At 39.4% G+C, this 17,513-nt stretch overlaps 2 protein-coding genes across 2 annotated transcripts; one reads left to right on the forward strand and one right to left on the reverse strand.

Moving 5' to 3' along the window:
- Positions 1 to 675: 675 nt before the first annotated feature.
- LOC137286057 (A disintegrin and metalloproteinase with thrombospondin motifs 9-like) lies at positions 676 to 1,929 on the reverse strand. Its single transcript, XM_067817772.1, has one exon. The coding sequence runs from the start codon at positions 1,927 to 1,929 to the stop codon at positions 676 to 678; it is 1,254 nt and encodes a 417-aa protein (XP_067673873.1).
- Positions 1,930 to 9,924: 7,995 nt separating this feature from the next.
- LOC137284720 (ficolin-2-like) lies at positions 9,925 to 17,513 on the forward strand. Its single transcript, XM_067816643.1, has 4 exons — positions 9,925 to 10,161; positions 10,877 to 10,919; positions 13,269 to 13,412; positions 14,814 to 17,513. Exons 1-4 carry the CDS (start codon positions 9,952 to 9,954, stop codon positions 15,200 to 15,202), a joined length of 786 nt encoding a protein of 261 aa, XP_067672744.1. The 5' UTR covers positions 9,925 to 9,951; the 3' UTR covers positions 15,203 to 17,513.

Raw genomic sequence — 17,513 nt, forward strand, 5'->3', positions numbered from 1 at the left:
GAAACCTAGTCGAACTGCAGTAAAATGAATGTCGTTGCAGCAGCATTGAAACAAGCGTCATGAAAGAACGACTGAAAGTTACACGTCACAAACTGATCTATACGTCCATACTTGGTTAACACGCCTGCGTATATTCCGACAGTGAAATTACAACAAATACGTGCTTCATCAGTGTTATTCTCAATTACATGTTACAACACCGTTACAGTTCAATGTCAAACACAATAATGAACTCAAGCATAAAAGCATGCCAGAACATTGTTCGTACTTACGTTTTTGAACCTTAATGCACTATAGACAAACATACAAATATCTGTGGCTGTAGAATCATATTTCAGTGCTCTTGTGAGAATGCGTTTTATCACCATTACACATTCAAATGTTTCTACCTGCTAAAATCACCTTTGATTTAACACATAAAACTTCCCATGAAACAGAAACAAAATACTACTGCAATTCCTTTCAAAGAACAGAAATGTACAACGCTAATGGAACGGATAATTATTGGAGAATTTGTAATAATCTACACAGGTTGTTGCACTGCTGAGACCGATACTTACACTGATCAAGGGATCAGATCGATAAATATAAAAAAATGACATCTACTGGTAGTGTTAAGGGAAAGGGCCGTTTTAGAATGAGTGATCAATTCATCATCTCTGACATTTACATTTGTCAGTTACATAGGTACTTGACGGCGGAACTTTCATTGATGTTGTCTAACACATTCGGTGCCAATGCCAACCAGCCCTTGGGAATACAGCCTCCATCAAATCCGCCACATCTTAGATGGATAACAGCCCCCTCTGAACTTCTGGACAAAGCCTCCACAACTGATTTGTAGCCTACAGTTACCCACTGTTGGTCTTTTGACACGATCCATCCTGTTCCTCGCAGATCGATGATGAATTCCCCTTTCGTTCCACAAGGCCTGACCTTCAAATCTTCGTTGCTACCATAGCAATCTTTCGCGTGTCCGTACTTAGGAGGTGTTTGTGAAATGTTTGCATACGTGGTGTCATCAACTGACACGTACATCGTGACTGGATCAACTCTAATTTTCGAGTACCATACTTCACCTTGACGGCCTTCACAAGTCTGATACAAATATGTTTCCCCCTTGCAATGCCGGTTAGTCTTACTGGGGTAAATACCATAATTTTCATGGTGAAGTGTCAGGAATTCTTCAGGATTCCCGCTTGTCATATTGTGACAGTAGATGCGAATTGGATAGAAATCGAAGTTAGGCAACCTAATCCAGTATTCCCCATCAGCACTGGACGGCCCACACTGCTTCACCTCAAGACAGGATGATGGTACAGCTAAACGGCAACCTGTGTAGGACCAATTTCCACTCAGCCCACATGACGCAGTGGCTTCTGGGTGAAAATCGGATTCACACATATACTTCACAATTGTTCCTATAGGAAGCTCCCGAGCCGATACTGTGGTATTCAAAACCGCATGGGGAACAGCAGGCAGATCCGTCGTTAAACAACCAGACACCTTACAAACTGGAGCGTCTCCATCAGGAATGCAAATGGTATTGAGAGGACACAGATGGTTGGAACACACAGCAGACAGTCGTTGTGGCCAGTGTTGAATGTCCGAGAACAAGAAACTTGGAAAACTTCCCACTTGTGCGTCTGTGTTGTTTGACGACTTATAGTTGAGATCACACTGACGTTTTTCTGAATTATAGTTAAATGATACACAGTACTTTTTCCCAAGACAGTAGCGTGCACAGGTCATCAGCCCACTGACGTTTGTGGACAGGATTTCAGCATTTAACATTTTTATCCCCTTTTCCACAAACGGTACATTGTCAGTGCACATGTACTCTGATGTTTCGGCAAATTCCAAGATAGTAAGCCCATGCAATACAAGATAGCAAAAGACCCGAACATGGCTGCTAATTTCATTCCTCATGTCTAACCAGAAAAGCGAGAAGCAAACACCCGACTAGCCGCTCAAATGTTCTTCTAAATAGCTGATGTCTGGTCACGCGTGAGCAAATGTCAAAAGGACGCCTTACACGTCACCGTACACTCTGATCAACTAATGACAGTTCAATTCAGTTCAACCCTCATAAATGTATTACTACATACGCTTCTTCTCTGAAACATTATTTTGTTTACTTAAATGTAACAACAAAGTCGGTAAAAGCCTACCATCACCTTATGTTTGTTGCCAATAATATACAAATGGTGCTTTTAACACTGTTCCAGCAATATCCGGCTGGAAATACCAGAACCGAGCTTCACACATAAGACCCATGACAGGCGTGATGAGCGGATCAATGCTATATGTTGAGAGTGGGACTTCTCCAAGCAAGATTAAGATCAAAACAGAATAACTGACGTGAACAATCAAACTGTAACTAGAAAGAGACTGAGTAATGTGTTTGAGACAGGGATGTAAGCTGTTTGTATTTCTCACGTCATTCTATGAAGAAAACTTCCAGATTAGGCAGGTGATACTCTTGAAATATACATACATAGATGAATACAGTCCATACAGTTCACAGCCCTCTCAAATATATTTACATTTCTCTTTGAAGCATCAGTTAATTGATTTCCACGGGTACTGCACAACTTTAAACATGGAACTAACAGCCTTAGGTTGGGTCAAACGTCTCTTGAGGGTGGGACTTCTCCAGACTGGTATCAGAACATAATAGACAGTCGAGGATTACCTGTTTGAGACATTGATGGCGGTTCTTTGTATTTCTAACGCCATTATTTCAAGCAGACGTAAAACGTAGTCATTATAATACCGTATAGTTATGCAGGGGTGCACACCCCTCCATTTTGTCCTGAACGTTTACTAAATGACTTTTGAAACTCTCTGAAAATGAAGTGAGCACCTTCCTTTATCAGAAGGCTGCATTCCCCCTCCTATTTCTCAGAAAGCTGTAAACGTCCCTTGTAACTGCAGTAGTATCAGCAGACTGTGGGTTTGAATCCATGGTTGATGATCCCTTAGCATCGTGCCACTGTGTTGTAGCAATACAAATCGTAACGACTTTGTTATTTGTGTACTTTAAAGTCGCATACAACTCATAATGATTCTCACTAATGACCAGTAACATGGATTCGTCTAGTGAAGAAGAAACGCTAGCCAGGATAATGTCGGTGTACATATCTCCCGTGTTCCGCAATCACTGACTTGGCGGCGATTGTGCTGTTCCTTTAGGAATATGTGGCATGCTGCGCATTCCAGAAACATTCCTGGGACAAGTATCCAATAAACCATTCGGTATCTTGTTGAGTCTTTATATTTCAAGAGTATCACCTGCCTAATCTGAACGTTTTCTTTAAAGAATGACCTTTGTTTTATATATTTGATCGCCCTTCACAGCCAGCCTTAGTTTGTGGAAACCGTTCCTGGAATCCCTCTCAAGGTATGGCTCTCAAGGCTATGAAAGAGCAAAGGATATTTTCAAACCGAATGTGTACGCATGCATGAAGGGATGAAAGCTTTTGCCAGATCGTAATTAAAACGTAGGTTGGTTTATCAAAGACGTATGCAGTTTTGTATCGTTGCCAAAACATAACAACACGTATCCCGAACTATAGTATTCTCACTAAGAAAGCTGTTCACATCACATCTGTAGTATTCTCACTATAAAAGCTGTTCACATCACATCTGTAGTATTCTCACCATGAAAGCTGTTCACATCACATCTATAGTATTCTCACTATAAAAGCTGTTCACATCTGCTTCTTGTGTTTTGCTGAAATGACTGTGGGTATCATTTAAACTGATCGTTCTTAGGATTATCTATTCATTTTACCTTAAGTGGAACGTTATTGGTCTTTTGATATTAACCAATAATTTTACCTTAAAGATGCGTTCTCACAACACAATGTTTTTGCGGTTGGTAGTTGTCAAAATCCACTTGTCTGCGGACTTGGCATCAGTGTAACTTTAAGTAACACTCAGGATTTGTTCTTTCAAAGACCCGATTCCATACGTGGGTGTAATATGTGAAGTATATTTTTGGTGTCTCTCACCGTGGCATTCCTTGAATATTGATAAAGGAGGTAACATCCAAATCATTCACACGATCACATAACCCTGTTACTGGCCTGGACAAACGCTCAAATTAATGTCGTAATTGTCGTAAGAGGCGACTAACGGAATCGGGTGGTCAGGCTCGCTGACTTGGTTGACACGTGGCATCGGTCCCCAGTTGCGCAGATCGATGCTCATGCTGTTGATCACTGGATTGTCTGGTCCAGACTCGATTATTTAGAGACCACCGCTATGTAGCTGCAATAGTGCCGAGTGCGACGTAAAACTAAAGTGACTCACCCACTCACTTTTCACATTCACATGAAATATGTGCTAAAAGCAGACTCGATTGTTCGAAAGTGACTATATCATGAGCATATACTTACTTCAGCAGCATCAACAAACAAATTGTGTCTGAACCAGACAATCCAGTCATGATACCGGTGTTCACGAAAAGATAATGCACCGCCGGTGACCCCTTCATAAATGTATGCTAAGTTTTGTCAAATTTAATTATTCACGTGAAATAGTTCGGAAACGTGTGATATAAGTCAAAATAGTGAATTGCATCGGACATATGTGTTAATGATGCAGCAAATTTCGAAATGTTCCGCCATGTCTACCATAAACCTTCTTGAATGTTTTACTGATGACTTACAGGTTGTAACCTTTGATAAAACAACTTCTGATCAAGATCTAGAGTGGTATGATGCTCTTCGAAATCCTCATAAAAGAAATGGTATCCTGAATGATTTCAGAGATCTACTGTATATTGATGTTAACTCTGCCATTTCAAAAATTACATCCCTACTTCAATTATCCGGCGTTAGAGCAGGAGCTATCAGACTCACTACACCTTATCACCGTCAATCGCGCCAACCTCCTTGGTTTGATCAAGAATGTGGCAAACTTAAGTCTGAAAAATACAGACTTTTAAACTGTTTCAGAAAGCATAAATGCGATTCTAACCTCGATTCCTATTTGAATGCAAAACACAATTTTAAAAATGTTGCGAATTAAAAAAAGATAATTATCTAGCCAAAGCTGCAGATGATATTAAAATAGCAGCAAGAAATCCTGACTGTAAGATATTTTGGAGCACGTTAAAACGCTATCTTCAGAAAACAGTTCCCACAGATAATATTTCTCCGTACCAATGGTATCATTACTTCAAAGGTCTCCTTTCCTGTAGAGATACAAAACAGCTTTCAGATTTTGATAAATCAGTGTACGATTTCGTCTCAACGCATAACTGTGACGATTGTGAAGAGCTTTCATTCTCGCATGGTGTTTTGTCAACTCCAATTACCGAAGAGGAGGTAATAAAATCTATAAATGAATTGAAATGGAATAAGGCAGCGGGGCATGACGGTATCCCTCCCTCATTTTACAAATGTACTTGTACTTCTTTAGTGTCATATTTGAAAGATTTATTTAATGTAGTTCTTGACAGTGGTAAATTCCCATCGGTTTGGAATATAGGCATAATTGTCCCTTTATTCAAGTCTGGAAGTGTATCAGAACCATGCAACTATCGTGGAATATCTCTTCTAAATATTTCTGGAAAAATATTTGCTAATATATTAGAAAAGCGTTTACGTGCCTGGGTTGATCTAAACGAACTACTTGACGAGGCTCAAGCTGGTTTTAGATCCAATTATAGTACAACTGATAATTTATTTATATTACAGTCATTATGTACAAAGTACCTCTGCAGACCCTAAAGGGAGATTCTATTGCGCTTTCATCGACTTTAAGAAAGCCTTTGATTTTGTTGACCGTAAGAAATTGCTATTTATGTTACATACCAAAGGATGCCAGGGCACAATGTATAATATTTTAAGAAGCATGTATGACTCTGTAGCAGCCTGTGTTAGAACTCATTCTGGCAACACTGAATCGTTTAATACTTCCGCTGGTGTGCGACAAGGCTGTGTATTAAGCCCCGTACTCTCCATATTCTTTATTAATGAACTTGTAGATGATATGTATAAATCATGTAATAATGGAATATTTGTTACTCCCCAAATCAAAGATTTACTTTTACTTCTCTTTGCAGACGATATTGTTACGTTTTCATTTATGGTAAACGGACTGCAGAGACAGATAAATATTCTTCAAACATTTTGTGACACATGGGGACTAGAGTTGAATATGGAAAAATCTAATATAGTTGTCTTTAGAAATGGGGGTATAGTGGCACATTCGGAAAAATGGCTATTCCGGGGCAAAAGTATGAATGTTGTTTCATATTATAAATATTTGGGTCTTTTATTCTCTAGCCGATTAAATTGGTCCATGGCATCTAAAACTCTTGCAGCACAAGCTAGGAAGGCATTATTTCCCATTTCCAAACTCTTTAAGGCTAATAAATTTATTTCATTTGACTCAGCTTGTTTACTTTTCGACACTAAAATAGCACCAATATTGTTATATGGATCTGAAATTTGGGGAGTAAACTACTTCGAAGCCATTGAAAATGTGCATGTATCATATTTTAAAAGATTTCTTACTGTAGGTAAATTTGCTTCCAACAAAGCCGTACTTGGTGATACAGGACGCTATAACATGCATATTGAGAGTCAAATGAGAGTTATCAGATACTGGATTAAACTTATAATAATGCCCGATTACCGCTACCAGTATCAAAGCTATCAATTATTATTATCTCTAGACAAACGTGGAAAGTATTCTTGGGCTTCGGGTGTGCGAAATGTGTTATTTTCAAGCGGGTTTTCTTATGTTTGGTTTAAGCAAGATGTTGGTGATATAAAAATATTTCTGTCAGCATTTAAACAACGAATAAAAGATATATACATTCAGAATTGGCACGCATCAGTAAATTCATCGAGTTTTCTAAGTCATTATTCACAATGTAAATCGATGTTTGGACCTGAAAAATATATTAGGGTCCTTAATGATAAGTCCCTTTTAATAATTTTTTGTAAATTTAGAATCTCTCTACATGCCTTAAAAATACAGCGTTATAGAAAAGATAAAAATATACTAGAAGATTTATCATGTTCTTACTGTTCTTCTGGTAAAACTGAAGACGAACGTCACCTATTATTAGATTGTGAGGCATTCTCTGCCGGCCGAAGGAAGTATTTAAAATGCTTTAATGATGCCCCACAAACGATATATAAAATACTTAAATCTAATAACGATGACTCTATTAAATCAGCTGCCATTTTTATAAAACATTTGATGTCCATCCTTAAATTACATGTAAAACCATAATTTCGTGTCACGTGACCAATATTTGTTAAAAAGAAAAATTAACTGTACTATGGGCCACTGGGCCTTCACTACTGAATAAAACCTGTCTGTCTGTCTGTCTGTTCAACTCCACCGCAGAAGTTGTGAAATCTAAATACATCGCAAATTACAGTCAAATCTGAGGGAGCATTAAGGGCTCGACTTCTTTATTGAGTGATGGTTGCTTTGTAACATTCACACAATGTTAGATGTAACAAAGACTAGGCATGACAATTCAGTAGAGAAGATATTCTTAAAAATATAATTGTTTTTATGTATCAGTCCAAAACTTACAACACAGGCAGACTGAAGAGGTGTCCGTTGTGAATGGGAAAAGTCATCACAGCACGTGTACTCTATTCATATGTCAAGTGATTCACAAGTACGAGGATGCTATATTTCCCTGTCTGTATATTGACCCGGAGATAACATCCTGGTCTAGAAATAACCCATATAAGTGGAACAAAAGCGATCAGGATATATCACTTAACATTTCCCAGGAGCACGAGGATGTCAGTATACTTGGCTGTTTCTTCAATACAGGTTCAGTCCCAGATTGATTTTACTGAGACTGATATATAATAACGTATTCATCTCTAGCTATTGTCGGGGGCAGCCATATAGCCAAATGGTTTAAGAGTTCGATCGTTATGCTAAATGTGGATTCCCTACATAGGCACAATGTTTGAAGCCCATTTCTGGTGTCCACTCACGTATATATACTGCGATACTGATAAAAGCGGCGTAAAACCATAGTATTACTCTACCACTAGTTTTTCTTTGTGTTTGGCAAACGAAAACGGAATTAACTGTTTTCGTGCCATCTGTTCCATTTCATCGTCATGGGAATTGTTTCAACGGATGAGAGAGACTCATTATTCTCTGGATTTATCCTGACGGTATTACAAAAGTCGACAGCTTTTGGAACTGGAAAAGATATCAACGATGGCAAAATATCAAACTGTTGAAAGCCTCACTTTCAATGTCATAACCGAGATAATACAGCTATGCAACGTCTCCCTACAACAATTGTAATATGGCGTCAAATAGTTTATTGGGCCATTACTAATCACTCATAGATAAGGTATACTAGTTGTTTGTAGTGTAGCATAAACATTCAGGTTACAGTGGGAGATGTTAAGCTGAGAGGGGTATAAAACGCGCTTAAGCCCAGCGTGCTGTCTAAGTGAACTTATCCTCAGTACTTTTGGTTACACTCCACTACTGAGTCTAACGAAACCTCATGGGAGGTCGGGTCAGGAAACCTTTGAGACTGACCAATCAGAACACAGCTTACCAAATCGCGAAAGGGGACATTCGCACATACCTTTTGAACTTTTTATCTCGAAACGGTTCGTACCCGAACGATTCAGAATGCTATTTAGCGTACGCTCGCTTACGGGTGATGCACACGGCATACGTACAACCATGACAACGGTGAATAAACAGTCGCTGAAAATGGTGTTTGGGGCAATATTCAAAGATGTCATCTTGTGGAAATATTAGCTAATGGTAACCATGTCAACGGAAAGCCCAAAGCGTATATGCTGCAGGTCAAATAATTGTGTTATATGCGGATTTTTGTGTAAATCCGTGTACAACAAGGGCATGGGAACAAAGGCACGCGTTTAGTTTAACTGAACGCTGTTCTAAGCAGTATTAAATCCATTTGTCTACGATGAAACATAGGTGTTTATCTCGTAAAAGTTATATAGAGCCTGTATGTTTCGGGATGCACAGCTTCCGGTACTAAGCCGGTTCCCGGCTCCCTTTGCCCGCGCCAACTTGCGATGTGCAAGATAGGACCCAGCGTACTTCCGGTATCAAATTCCCGGTGGCAAACGTATATTCAAGAAACAGTTCTGGTTTCATGTATGACTTTACTTGCGTCAACTATCCTTATTTGTCAGCATGGGTCGCTGAAGGTCAGTTATATCCAGGATCATTTCAGGTCAACTTTAAATACCACGAAAACATGATACATGATACACATGCCTGACATGTCAAGAACAGCTACAGAGTTAGAACGGTTAACAGAAATATAATTCAATGCATATACCAATTATAAACTACTCAAACATTTTCCTTGTCGTTTGCACCCCCGACACATTAAAGACAGCGCAGTGTACACGTGGCATATGCTCTAGTCGATCTGACTCCCCCGGATCACTTTACCAACAGGGACCAAATAAAATCCTGATAATTATACCACCGGGAAAGGAAACAAAACCCGGATTGATACACCGGTACACCCCAACAGGTGTATCATCCCAAACACCAGTCAAATCACTTACATCTGACTATATACACAATAGAAATTAGTCAGTTAATAACACCATTCATCATGCTTGCATTTCTGGACAGTGAGGTAGCCTAATCATTAAATCGTTAGCTGATCACGCCGAAGATCCGGGTTCGATTCCCAACATGGGTACAGTATGTGAAGTCCAATTCTGGGGTCCCCACCGTCATATTGCTGGAAAATTGCGGCATAAAACCACACCCACTCACTGATTGCATATCTGAACGTCCTGGTAGATTAACACAGTAATGATATTCAGGGTCAGTGGTTTCGTTTCTAATATTACACCGGTACCAGGAAGTATTTCGAAATTTACACCATTTCCTGTCATATGTCTTTGTTTGCTTAACGAGACTCGCTAGTAATCCTAAAACATGCAACATACAGACATCGGCATGGTCGGGGACAGATTCGATGTGTGTGACGACGTGTGGCTTTCACACCGAAGACCTTTAAGAAAAAGTCACATCCGTGGTCTGACAGTTTTAGCAGTACTGGCGTTTGCGTTCATAGTTGCCTGTGTGGCAGTACTATGTGTCGTCGTCAGTACACTGAGGCGAAACCACCACAAGCTTCCATTTTCTGTGAGTGTTACTCGCCGCATGCGTCTTTGTTTGTTTAATTTTCATGAAATATATTTAATTTTTTAATAAGAGTCACATACGACTAGTGCGTACAGCGTCTTCACCATTCGGTCCAACTTTTGATCTATTACCCCTTTTTAAGATGTGCTGTTGTTTGTTTTTTTGTTTGTTTTCTATCCTGTTAAATGCTATCAACTAGTTATAGCTTATAACTGTGGTAAAACTGGTTAGACGACAATCCATCGACAACAGGTTTTAATTCCCTATGCGTTTCTCATGTATTCACTTCTCGTCACGATATGGCTGAAACAATGTCGACGTGAAGATGAATGTGAAGAGGACATTTACCAAATTGTGTGATTTAGTGACAAACACGATACCAGGTGATTCCCCATTTGGTATTGTACCCAGTGTTCCAGTGATGTTGAATTAAAGAGCTCCTGATTTACAAATATACACTTATGAATTTTTGTTGTTTTGTTTGTTTGTTTGTTATTCAACTCAGCTTTATTACCAGATCTGTAAATATATCATCAAATCTGGACCAGACAATCTAATGAACACAGCACTGGAATTCATGTTGTTTGCTGAAGACCGGGTCCTCACTGACAACTCTTGACAAAATAATTGCCAACACTTGAAGACGTGCGACAGTAGGGTAACATAACTATCACCAAGTATCACAAGGAATATTAAAATTCGGTTTCATTTTCAGATGAGAAATGCTGTTTATTATAAGAAGGAAACTGGCGATGAAGGTACAGTGTTTAAACATATTATTTTCATTAGCGTTACGTGTAAACGTTACAACGGTTCCGGAAAATGGGTACAATATGATTCATGTCGCTCTGTGCTTTGAATCCGTTGATTCATTCTGGGCAGGCGTTCCTATGGATCAGGTTTGTATAAATAACTCTCACTTTCCTGGTCCTGATTCGGCCAATACCATTGATGGAAATATGCTTTCACGGGCGGAAAAAACACTATTCATATGTTATTATTAACATTAAAGTACAATATAATTAGTCTCCAAGACCTGGCCGAAACCATAGCGACCAACACGAAGTGACAAGAACGATCGGAATTCACATTATTCTACCACAGACTCTCACAAAGGAAATGCATTCCCATGGCCACAACTGTGTGTGTGACCCACGCCTTGCATGTTTAACATAATCATTCAGGTATTTGGATAATTGGAGTTTGAAATGTTTCGTATTGTGTTACACCGTTCTACCGACCCACGTTGCCAACATACGATCTCTCTGGTTACTATTTCTTAAAAAATATACATTGAATAAAGTTTAAAGCAGGCAACGCGGTAAGAAAGTAACCTTTTGACTTGCCAAAAATAGTTTCATTTTTTCTCTCTTTTGCAGCGGATGTACTACAGCTTTAAGACCTTCATTCTGAATGGTGCATGTATTGTGACAGAGACACCATATATAACACAAATAATTTATATATCGACACTTCGTACCCAAATAAATTTCCAAAATCATAATCTGTATATATATGAGTTGGCATATCTGATATATTACGGTAAACATTTATCCCTTTCCTACTGGTAGTCAGTATGTGGCAATGCTGTGTGTATACATGGTCTGATAGCATGGGGCATTGCAGTGAATCTCTCAGCGTACAACAAGTGTAAGAACGTGCATATCTAACACATCAATACATCACCTTGTGTATAGGGTTGGGCATTATTCAGACATTGCAGTAAAACAATACTCTCGCATGCATGAGGTAGAACGCATTGGACATACCACCATATATTGGATATTTATATCATTGAATTTTCTGTCCCTTTTGACAGTCGTGTGACTGGCAAGATTCAGGAAAAGCATGATAAATATACGGACTTCGCCTTTGAAATGTCTCGCTTGCATCCCAAATACACTGTCGTCAGGCTCCCCATTGTTCTTGGTGCCCTTGGTTTTGTACCTCCTGATGTCTTGGCGCAGATCAGGAGAGTGCCCGGGCTCTCCACCGGGTGCACTGCCTTCTGACAAGCTGGGTAATTCAGAAGGCTGCAGTGTTGGTGAGCGTTCATATTGTTGGTGTGTTCGACTACTCAGCGTTTCCTGGGAGAAGTCCCATTCACTGTCTGGGCTGCGTGTAGAGGGGGCGAGGGCCCTGAACTAATGAAGAGTCTTACCGGCCTGACTGTGTCAGGATCACCCAAACCCTCTCTGTTGTATATCTATCTTAATCTATATAAACCTAAAGTGTGCATCTCAGTCTATGTTAGGACATCTCTTGTTTTCCCAGAATAACCGCATTTGAGGTTTTTGTTTTGGAGGGACAGGTTTTACTTTTCGTTAGTAAGACCGCTTCCCACTGTTTACTTTTCCTAACTAACAACATTCAAATTATACATGAGTGTTTGAAATCAATTGAAAAGTATCGTTCAAGATTAAAGTCACAAGACAAAGGTATACCGACAAGATATTAGAACTGCAATTTTCTGATTCGTAGGCAGACGTTCTATCGCACGGTCACCGGGCCAACGAAGGTGAAGCGGTTAAATTATCTACTTATAGTTACTTATAGTTATTAAATTGATTTTACGCGCGCTTCAGTTATTGTTACGTAGCTTCGTTAAATGGCCATTTACACTGTAATTACCCATCACTGACGGTATATACGATAGAGAAAACACTTCTTAGGTAGACAATGTGAAAACATCGGGGTCGATCCCCCCCAGCCCCCCTCCCCCTCCTTCTATACGTAAATAATAATAGTACATTTCTCATGCGCACTACTCCATGCACAATGTATAATCGAAAATCTGATTATTATTACCCCGATTTAACCCAAGCAGTCTGTTAGGCGCAAGAAGGTTACCTTCATACCTTTGTGTAACGTTGATGCATTCAATCGGTTTGCCTTGTGGTGTAGCAAACACCGTATAATAATTACTATTTCTTCGTACACACACGCGCGAAAAACATACTCGTACTTTCTCTCATACACACAGATTCGTTAGTTTGACATGTCATGAATTGCTACGCTCTTCAAAGCGATGTTAAAACATTCACTCACTAACTCTCACACTGGCTCACTCACTCACCTCTCACTCATTGAAACGTTTCCTTGTACAGCGCCACCTCGCATCATCATACAGAGAAGAAGGGATGGGGACGTGGACTTCACCCGGACATGGAAAGAATACAGAGAAGGTTTTGGTGATTTAGATGGAGATTTCTGGTTTGGAAATGAGAACATTCACAAGTTGACACGCAAAGGTATGATCGTTGTTTCTAATCTCCCAGAAACATCTCTAATAATATTAGGGACAGGTATGTTTCATAGCCATCTCATTTCATAGCCATCTCATGAAAATGTGTGTTTTGAATACATCATGACAATGAAGCGCCTTCAAAAAATATCACGCGTGACTTTTCATTTCCTGAAACATATCTTGACTGTGGCTTATACGGAGTTTTTAGATTTGCACCTGCCTATGCTTGATTTGATTTGTTTGTGAAACAAAATTAAAATACGCGACGTGTCTGTTCTTTATTATCATCCATCACCAGTTAGAATATACTCACCGAATGTTCAATAAACCAGTTCTCATAATGGCATGCGTAGATCTAAAACTATTAGTGGAGGAATACCATGACAAACTAATCGTGTCTCGACCAAACAATCCAGGTGCTGACATCATGAGCATCGGGTTACGATGACATGGGTCAACCAGACCAAGCATGTTGACCATCTGATCCCGTTAGTCACCTCTTACGACAACCAAGGGTTACAAGGGTTACCGAAGATCAATTTTTCACATGTTCGTTATTGTTTGCCATATTAGTAAAACATCCGAAAATGTGTTTTCTTGTACGTGGATTAATCAACTGTTAATCGGTCTGTAAATAAATGGGTTTGGACCACACAATACGGTGATCATAAGGAAACACACCAAGTCAAGGCGCATGATTACCCGATATGTTCAGTAACCTTTCACGACATGGATTTTAGGCTTGCCTCTCAGTTCTTTATCGTCAGCGACAATCCACCGAGTATGGTGAGGGATCAGTCGTATACATCTATTATAAAAGGTTAGTCTTTTTGTGTCACGTTTTGATCCCATACCTCAGGTGTTTCCAGTTACATCACGGCTCTATGTCACTATGTTTGTAGCTTTAATAACACGTGTTTTGGTATTGATATGTATTCCATTTGATCTGATACCCCGAGAATTTGACAATAATGTCACAGCTTTGTATACGCCTCTTAACAATCTACCTTCAGTTGTTGGCAGCCTATAGCCTGTAATATTGTATTGTCTTGTATGGTTTTAAAATGTTTAAAAATTCTTTACAGGTGTTTTCAAATCCATATCTGTGATAAACTAGTTGTTTTACTGTCCTCACTTGACGGGTTTATATCATTTACCTATCATTATTATAAATATATAACTGGATGTAGTCACGATACGGATTGAAATACTGCGAGTGTGACTTAAAGGTTTAACTCACTAACTCACTATTTACGCCTGTCTGTAGCTGTAGTGAGACATGTTCTGATATTTATAGGTGTTACGTTTTGACCCCAAACTTCTTGAGACTGACATTTACTATCGGTTCTATTTACTTCAACTATAATCATTCACATACTGAAGCCGTAACTGTTTGTCATTGCAGGCTATACCAGACTTCACATCCAGCTCACAACGTTTGACAATATCACATACAATATTGAATACGGCGACTTCCGGGTGCGATCCGAAGCAGAGCAATACCAGCTGATTGTGGCCAACTTCAAGCCAGGTCACCTTGCCCTTTCGTTCGACTGTCTCATTTCCCATAATGGCAGCAGATTTTCTACGGTTGACAGGGACAATGACATGTCGAAAGAAAACTGTGCCTCGCTTTACTTCGGTGGATGGTGGTACTCCTCTTGTCAACTGTGCAACTTAAACGGACTTTACAGGAACAATGAACCCTACAAAAAGGGGGATATGATCTGGTGCTCTGTTAACAGATACAGGGGAATTAAACATACACTGATGGCCTTACAGTCACAATCTTGATCTACTTACCAACAAGTGACGGTGAGGTAGCCTAGTGGGTAAGGCGTTCACTTGTCAGCGATAACCCTCGTTCCATACCCTACATGGATACGAGTGAGGTCTATTCCCGGTGTCCCCCGCTGCGATAATGCTAGGGTACTGCTAAAACGGCGTAAAACTAAACTCATCCACTCACTCACAGACCACAGCTGAACATTTCTGTGCACATCATACAGCTGAACATATTTGTGGAGATCGTTCCTCACATACAGTGTGACCCTATCAAGACTAGAGGTCGACAACAGTATTTCCTACATACATGGATATACATGTAGGTGACTTTCTGCAATAATTTTCATCTGTCAGTATAAGTTTATCACCCTGGGACGTTAGTTCCTTTTGTTGTGACCTTACTCTTGTTTTCTGAGACATGGACTAGGACGTCATATATAGAGGATACTAAACGACCTTCATGTAATACCATTATATTAAACGAGTTAATGAGCTGGTGGTATCAGACGAGCGAAAAAGAGTTTGATACGAATCTTTAACGAGTCTAATAAAAATGGTATTTCACGGAAGCGAATTTAGTATTCTGTTTAGTACCCGCCAACAGAAACTGACAGAAACAGCGGCGAAATTGCCTACAGTGTGAGGACTCTCAGCTTTCAAGTCAAGCAAGGTCTAGTAAAATCGCGACATCGTCATTAGCGATATGACGTCACAACTTTGAACCATTTTGACGTCATACGTCAAGCGGTATTTCACTAGTGTAATACTGCCGTAAAAATATTACACTGCAGTTTCTTCAACGGCCCAGGAATAAAGATTAGATATGACACCAAACATTTTAAGACGCCACAAACATTAGAAGCTTTCTCAATAGTCTTACATAGTTGAGATGAAGAGCCGTGCCAATGAAAATTCATAGCTGTAATTCTGAGACAATTCCCCTAAATCCCAGCATTTAGTGAAGTCACATTCATCTCCTTAATCGAAGAGTATATGAAAGGACCTTGGTGCCTATGGATATGCCTTTACCATTTGGAATTGTCTCTATTCGTGGAAGGGGTTGGGGATTTCACCTGGGAACTTTTGGTAGTGTATCCCCTGGGCATTCGGACTGAATAAAGGGTACAAAAATGAAAGGAAATTGTAAGTTTCCACTCAGCGTGTGACATTCATTATCTATTCAGCCAGGGACGTACAAACACAATGGTAGTTTCACCATGTTCTTGTCATCAGTGATGATGATATACTGAGGGCAACAAATAAGGGAACATCACTTCATGGTACTGTTCCTATTTATATTCTCAGAGTTTTCCTCGACAACACTATTCCGAGCTGTTGGTTAAAATTGGAAAATATTTTTAAAACGCTTTTTTCCTATGTTCCTTTATTTGTTACCCTCAGTATATTACGGAAAAAAACAGCAACACCTGAGTAGATAATTGATATCACAATGTCCATATCGCTTATTTGCCTTTGCTTTGAGCAATGACAAAGAAATCATATGTACAATCTGGCAGTGTTGGGTCTGTGTTATTCCTAAAGCCTCCTATTACTGAGCTTTTCCAGATGCACCCGAACATAAATAGGTAAATAACTGTAATTATTCTTTTTATAAAGCGTTTAGAAACAAAATGCACATAGCAGAAATCAGTTTACGATTATAAATCACTAGGCACGGTGAAGTTTCAAAACGTTATGAACAAGTATTTGGTATTTATATATAGAATAGTTTTTGGCAGTGCCTCCTTTGAAAAGGATTCAGGATAGGTTCTTGAAGAAGACCCCATGAGCCAAGGCCCCGACAGAACATTCTTGTCCTAATACCTGGCGCCATCCGTGATCCATTCATATAGATTCTCAACCATTAGTCCTTTGCATCCAACGTGTTCTATTGCACTGACGTTCTATATCTCTACAGTATGTCAGTTAATAAGATAATGGGTCATTAATTTGAAAAGTTAATGCACATCCTCTACTTAAGCATTTAAATATACAACCAGACAACCATTTGGCAAGGGTAAGGAGGGCTATAATGTTTACTTCCAGTGACATACAAACATCAATTCGTACAACTATTAGCACTTTTTAACTTCTTCGCTACTCATCTAGGTAAAACTTGCTTCACAATGTTTGGGGTTTTGTTTCTGAACAAAATGATAATCAGAATAACGTATGCATTCGATACAAAGCACAACATTCACCGGTCAAACTACACCACTCGCGTGTCATCTCACGTGTCACCAATTAGCTTGTGAAAACAAACAGGCTTCCTCACATGGGATCAAGGGGATAATAAAATAAACTTACCTGTGAAATTTTA

The sequence above is a fragment of the Haliotis asinina genome, chromosome 1, assembly GCF_037392515.1.
Source record: "Haliotis asinina isolate JCU_RB_2024 chromosome 1, JCU_Hal_asi_v2, whole genome shotgun sequence".
NCBI classification, from domain to species: domain Eukaryota; kingdom Metazoa; phylum Mollusca; class Gastropoda; order Lepetellida; family Haliotidae; genus Haliotis; species Haliotis asinina.